Source organism: Lotus japonicus, chromosome 5, assembly GCF_012489685.1.
Source record: "Lotus japonicus ecotype B-129 chromosome 5, LjGifu_v1.2".
In the NCBI taxonomy this organism is placed as follows: Eukaryota; Viridiplantae; Streptophyta; class Magnoliopsida; order Fabales; family Fabaceae; genus Lotus; species Lotus japonicus.
The window spans coordinates 2,183,085-2,190,045 of record NC_080045.1 but is presented as its reverse complement, the minus strand read 5'-3'; the positions used below and the strand labels follow the sequence as shown (position 1 = coordinate 2,190,045).

Below are 6,961 nucleotides of genomic sequence, written 5' to 3'. Positions count from 1 at the left end.
CAAAGGTTCAATAGAGTTAGTATTAGTAGTATTAGTATTATTAGTAGTAGTATTAACCCGTTCGATCTCTGACGCAGGTACTGGATTTGTTGGTGAAGGTAAGGATTAGTGATTTTTGAAGGATAATTAGGCTGTAACTTCAAACGGCCATATCTTTTGCTCCAAATCTCGGAATTCAACATATTATATATGCTTTTGGGGTAGAAAAAAATTTCCAATTCATCTGTGATGGCTACGCCATGAGATCGATTCTTAAAAACGCAAAAAGAGGTCTTCCGCCAAAAGTTTTTTTAGGGTTTTGAAAAAAAAAATTACTTTCAAGTGATTCTTATTCTAATTGGAATACTTAGTGTTGCATGACTAGGGCTAATCCTGGGTTTTTGCATCCATTTATTTCTGAAATAGATCGAGAATTTCAAAGGTTAATTAGAGCACGTAGAGCTTTTGTAACTGATCCTCATTCAAGTGATTCTGATTCTGACCTTGATATTGATTCTGATTTTGTCGCAGTTTCTGATAACATGGCTGAAGAAGGACCGCGAGAGAGAACATTAAGGGAGCTGGCTGCACCTGATTTCACCTATGAAAGCTTGTGTATCCAGTATCCTGATGATGTACCATGTGTACTAAAAACTGGACTAATCCATTTATTGCCTAAGTTTGGTGGTCTTGCAGGTGAAGATCCTCATATGCATATCAAGGAGTTTCGTACTGTCATATCCACCATGAAGCCTCCTGAAGTTGACAAAGATCATATCTGTTTGAAGGCTTTCCCTCATTCCCTTCAGGGAACTGCAAAGACCTGGCTGTATAACCTGCCTCCTGCACCCATTGCAAGCTGGGACGACCTGAAAAGAAAGTTTCTTGAGAAGTTCTTCCCTGCCTCTAGGACAAATTCAATCAGAAAAGACATCTCAGGAATCAGGAAGCTACATGGAGAGACTCTACATGAATACTGGGAAAGATTCAAGACACTATGTGTGAGCTGCCCCCATCACCATATTTCCGAGCAGCTCCTAGTTCAGTATTTCTATGAGGGTTTGCTCAACATGGAGAGACATCTCATTGATGCTGCTTGTGGAGGTGCAATGAATGACATGACTCCTACTGAAGCCAGGCAGTTGTTTGAGAAGATGGCTGCTAATTCTCAGCAGTTTCACACAAGGAGTAATGATGCTGTTAAAACTGTTAATGAGATTGGGACAAATCCAATGATGGACAAGCTTGAGAAGAGGATGGAAACCATTGCCAGCTTGGTTACTCAATTGGCCATGAACCAGAATAAACCTTCACAACAGGCAAAGGTTTGTGGCATTTGCACTAAAGACCATAATACTGATGTTTGTCCTTCTCTGCAGGAACCTACAGATGAGAATCCTGAAGCATATGCTGCCAACATTTTCAATAATCGACCTCAGCAAAATTATGATCTGTCATATAACAGATATAATCCTGGCTGGAGAAATCATCCAAATCTTAGATGGTCTGATCAGTCACAACCTGCCCAAGCACCGTTTCAGAATAATGCTAGACCATATGTTCCTCCTCCAATGCAACAACAGGCTAATTTCTGGAGGATATGTTGAAGCAGATGACAGCCCAAAACATGCAGTTCCAACAAGACACCAGATCCTCCATTCAGAATCTGACCAACCAGATAGGACAGATGGCTACTTCAATAAACCAGCTACAGTCCCAGAATTCTGATAAGCTGCCCTCTCAGACGGTTGTCAATCGAAGAAATGTGAGCGCCATCACCTTACGGTCGGGAAAGAAAATTGATGCAGATCATGGACTAGAGCAAGAGCCTGAACCTGAAAAGGAGACAGAGACCACTGCTACAAGAACCTTCCAAGTACAACCACCTTCCATTCCTCTTCCATTCCCTCCGAAAGCTATGCCAAGCAAAAAGAAGGAAGAGACAGATAAGGGAATCTTGGAGATATTCAAGAAAGTGGAGGTGAACATACCTCTACTTGATGCACTCAAGCAAATTCCAAGATATGCAAAGTTTCCGAAAGAATTATGCACTCAGAAAAGAAAGCTGAAAGGAAATGAAAGAGTTCGCATGGGGAGAAACGTTTCTGCAATCATAGGTAAAGCTGGTAAACCTGCTCCTGTTTCTGATGTTTCTGAAAAGTTTGAGGATCCAGGTATGTTTTCTGTTCCTTGTGTCATAGGTGATACTAAATTTGAAAATGCCATGCTAGATCTAGGAGCTTCAATTAATGTGATTCCTATGTCTATTTTTAAATCACTTTCACTTGGACCTTTGAAACCTACGGGTGTTGTGATCCAATTAGCAAATAGGAGCACGGCACACCCTGCTGGTTGGGTAGAGGATGTTTTGGTTAGGGTTGGTGAAATTATTTTCCCTGCTGATTTTTATGTGCTTGAAATGGAAAAAGGATCTTCCCGTAATACAGTTCCTATCATTTTGGGGAGACCATTTTTAAAGACAGCCCGAACCAAGATAGATGTTTATGCTGGTACACTGACTATGGAATTCGGTGATATTGTGGTTAGGATAAATATTTTTGATGCTATGAAACATCCACCTAAAGACTATTCTGTGTTTCATATTGATTTGCTTGATGAATTGCTTGATGATATGCTTGATGAACATGAATATGATTTCCTACATGATTCTGATTTCCCTTCACTAACAGGGTCATACACTTGTCATACATGTACTGCTACTGAAATGTGTGATTCTTGCATTGATCAATTTTTGGACACTGTTGTTGTTGACTCAGATGTTAAGAAATCTGATTGCACTAGCCCAGTTGTTGAAGTGCAGGTTGCAGAAACTGTATCTGCTAGTTTGGTTCCATCTGTTTAGCAGGCACCCGTATTGGAGCTTAAGCCCTTACCAGATAACCTCAAGTATGCTTACTTGGAGGATGATAAGAAGCTCCCTGTCATTGTTTCCTCAACCCTTCATGAAAATCAAGAGGAAAAGTTGCTGCAAGTACTAAAGAAGCACAGGAAAGCTATTGGTTGGACCTTAGCTGACATTCCTGGGATTAGTCCATCCATGTGCATGCATAGAATACTCTTGGAAGAAGGAGCGAAGCCAGTAAGACAACCACAAAGGAGACTCAACCCAGTGATACGTGATGTTGTGAAGAAGGAGATCACCAAGCTGCTACAAGCTGGAGTTATATATCCGATCTCTGACAGCCCTTGGGTGAGCCCAGTTCAAGTGGTCCCTAAGAAGACAGGACTTACCGTAGTGAAGAATGAGAGGAACGAGCTTATCCCTACTCGAGTGCAAAACAGTTGGAGAGTCTGAATTGATTATAGGAGGCTCAATCAAGCAACTAGAAAGGATCACTTTCCTTTGCCCTTCATTGATCAAATGCTTGAGCGCTTAGCAGGTAAAAGTCACTACTGTTTTCTTGATGGTTTTTCTGGGTACTTTCAAATTCACATTGCTCCTGAGGACCAAGAAAAGACCACATTCACTTGTCCCTTTGGCACTTTTGCCTATAGGAGGATGCCCTTTGGCCCATGCAATGCCCCTGGTGCATTCCAGTGGTGCATGGTAAGTATTTTTAGTGATTTCTTAGAGAGTTGCATCGAGGTATTTATGGATGATTTCACTGTTTACGGATCTTCATTTGATACATGTTTAGATAATCTGGATAAAGTTTTGCATAGGTGCATTGAAACTAACCTTGTTTTGAATTATGAGAAGTGTCATTTTATGGTAGAGCAAGGCATAGTTCTAGGTCATGTGATTTCTAACAAAGGTATAGAGGTGGATCCCGCCAAGATAGATGTTATTTCACATTTGCCTTACCCCTCTTGCGTGCGAGAGGTGCGTTCTTTTCTTGGCCATGCAGGTTTTTATCGCAGGTACATTCAGGATTTCAGCAAGAAAGCTCTTCCTCTCTCTAACTTGCTGCAAAAGGACGTGGCGTTTGATTTTGATGAGAAATGCAGAGAGGCGTTCGATTGCCTAAAGAAAACCTTGACCACCACTCCTATCATTCAGGCACCTGATTGGACAGCCCCTTTTGAGCTCATGTGTGATGCCTCTAATTACGCATTGGGTGATGTCCTTGCTCAAAAAGTAGATAAGTTACCTAGGGTAATATATTATGCTTCCAGGACTTTAGATTTTGCACAAGCGAATTACACAACCACTGAAAAAGAACTTATAGCTATTGTGTTTGCTCTAGATAAATTCAGATCATATTTGCTAGGTTCTAGGATTATTGTTTATACTGACCATGCAACTCTAAAGTTCCTGTTGAAGAAGGCTGAATCAAAACCTAGGTTGATCCGATCGATGCTCTTGCTCCAAGAGTTTGACTTGGAGATTAGAGATAGAAGTGGAGCACAGAATTTGGTGGCCGATCACTTGAGTCGGATAGAGAGGGATGCTGATACTCTACCCCTTAGAGATGACTTTCCGGATGAGCGGCTCTTTAATATTTCATTTCCTTTTGCAGCACCCTGGTTTGCTAATATTGTTAATTATTTAGTTGCTTCTGTTTTCCCTCCATTTGCATCTCGAGCCCAGATTGCTAAGCTTAAGAGTGATGCTAAATATTATTGTTAGGATGACCCCTATTTGTGTAAGTTTTGTACTGACCAGGTTATTAGGAGGTGCATTCCAGATCATGAGATTGAATCAGTCCTTCAGTTTTGCCATGCTTCTGCAGTGGGCGGTCACTTTGGACCCCAAAGGACAACACGCAAGGTGCTTGATTCTGGATTTTACTGGCCCACCATCTTCAAAGATGCTTCAAGGATTTGCAGCACTTGTGAGCCATGTCAGAGAGCAGGCGGTACCATTTCTTGGAGAAAAGAGATGCCTCAACAGCCCATGCTGTTTTGTGAGGTCTTTGATGTCTGGGGTATCGATTTTATGGGTCCTTTTCCTGTTTCTTTTGGTTTTTATTATATTTTGCTTGCTGTTGATTATGTTTCTAAATGGGTGGAAGCTAAGGCCACCCGGACTAATGATTCTCGAGTTGTTGTGGATTTTGTTAGGTCTAACATCTTTTGCAGGTTTGGCATTCCTAGAGCAATCATTAGTGACCAAGGCACCCATTTCTGCAATAGGTCCATGCAAGCTCTTCTCAAGAAATATGGGGTTGTTCATAGAATTTCCACACCATACCATCCTCAAACAAATGGGCAGGCTGAGAATTCCAACCGAGAGATAAAGAGGATCTTGGAGAAGACGGTCCAGCCTAACAGGAAGGATTGGAGCACTACACTTGAGGATGCTCTTTGGGCCCACCGTACTGCTTACAAAGCACCCATCGGAATGTCTCCATATCGCGTTGTCTTTGGTAAGGCATGTCATCTTCCCATTGAGATAGAGCATCGGGCTTATTGGGCTGTGAAGACTTGCAACTTGGCTCTTGATCAAGCTGGTGGCGAAAGGAAGCTTCAATTGAGTGAGTTAGATGAGATCCGCTTGGAAGCCTATGAGAACTCTAAGTTCTACAAAGAGAAGACCAAAATATTCCATGATAGCTTGATTTCCAGAAAAGACTTTTTGGTTGGACAACAAGTGTTGTTGTATAACTCTAGGCTTGGCCTAATGAGCGGTAAGCTTCGTTCTAAGTGGATTGGTCCTTTTGTTGTTACTAATGTGTTTCCTTATGGTACTGTAGAGATCAAAAGTGAATCCACAGATAAGAGCTTCAAAGTTAATGGTCATCGCCTCAAGCATTTCCTCACTAATCCTTCTCTTGTGGATGCTACCATGGAAGATGTTTCCTTGGTTGTTTCCACCCTCCTCCCGCCATGAATCAGGGAGTTTTCTTTCTCCTTCTTTACTTTTATTGCACTTGTTCAATTCCATATTTGTTATGCTTCATTGGGACAATGTGTAGTTTAAGTGTGGGGGGGGGGAGATTAGCTTAGGTAGAATAAATTAGATGAATAAATTGATGCATGCTTCTCCTTGAATTCTTAGGTCTTGTTTAGATTATGGGCATTTTCTTTCTTTGAACTGAGTCATGATATCTTGTGATGTGAATCCATGCGTTCTTGTTGTCAAGTTACTTTTGAAAATTGAGGGGTTGAAACAATTATGATAGACTTAATTCCCCTGTGAGAGTTTTTGAGCCTTAACTGTAGGTGGTCAACTGTATGCCATCTCTAATCTTTTTCTTGTGTGATTGCACTCTTGATTACTTGCACTGTAGAACTTGACTTGACGCTTGTTTCTACTTGATATTCACATGCACATATTGAGGTGATTTTAGGCATTTTCTTCTTTTAATTAATAAGTCACTAGCCATATAAGCTTACCTTGAATGAATTATCCTTTGATAGCCACTTTGAGCCTTTTTACCCTTCTTTTTTTTAGCTCATTACAAGCTTATAAGTGAAAAACCATGATTGACCTAATCTTAGGGAATTTTGGAGCTTTGGAATTGTTTTGGGAGTAAGTACTTAGTGGGTAAGGGTGCATTGTTCTTTAATTCTTCCAATTCTCGATTATGCTTAGTTGGTTATTGTAAATAAGTATGGTGGTGCTGTTTTCCTTACCAGTTTTGTTATTCAAGAAAAAAAAAAGAAAAAAAAACGAAAAAAAAAGAAAAAAAGAAAAGAAAAAAAAGAAGGCCAAAGAGGAAAAAAATGAATGAAAGGATGAAGGATGAAAAGTTGAAGTGTGGAATTGGAGGAAGAATTGCAAATCTTATGCTATGAAATTGGGTTGATTTTGACTTACTTCTTACTTATTCCCCATTGCTCCTCTATTTCTTAAGGTTTTAGCTACTTATCCCATATTCTATCCTACCTTGTCCTTGGCCCCATTACAACCTTTAAAAGTCCTTTTTGATCTTTATGTGCATGTGTTTTTGATTGTTGATGTTAGCGGCTTGTAAAGCCTATGGTAGTGTTTTCTCTCATGAAGTGCCTTGAGCGTAAACACAAACCTTAAACACTTGAGTGTAAACACTTTGAGAGCATAACTTGTGAGGTTCTA

General features: G+C 40.5%; 1 protein-coding gene across 1 annotated transcript; it reads left to right on the top strand.

The window, feature by feature from the left end:
* The first annotated feature begins 356 nt into the window (after nt 1-356).
* LOC130717384 (uncharacterized) lies at nt 357-5,773 on the top strand. The gene is made up of 6 exons (XM_057567598.1): nt 357-1,508; nt 1,577-2,800; nt 2,846-2,961; nt 3,388-3,663; nt 4,219-4,288; nt 4,670-5,773. Exons 1-6 carry the CDS (start codon nt 357-359, stop codon nt 5,771-5,773), a joined length of 3,942 nt encoding a protein of 1,313 aa, XP_057423581.1.
* Nucleotides 5,774-6,961: the final 1,188 nt, after the last annotated feature.

Excerpts from the sequence above, each read along its gene's own strand:
- LOC130717384 (XM_057567598.1), top strand. The coding sequence starts at position 357 with ATGACTAGGGCTAATCCTGGGTTTTTGCATCCATTTATTTCTGAAATA. Across the intron at positions 2,962-3,387 it reads CATGAAAATCAAGAGGAAAA|TCACTACTGTTTTCTTGATG; the intron begins GTTGCTGCAAGT and ends AGCAGGTAAAAG. Across the intron at positions 3,664-4,218 it reads CTGGATAAAGTTTTGCATAG|GATTATTGTTTATACTGACC; the intron begins GTGCATTGAAAC and ends GCTAGGTTCTAG.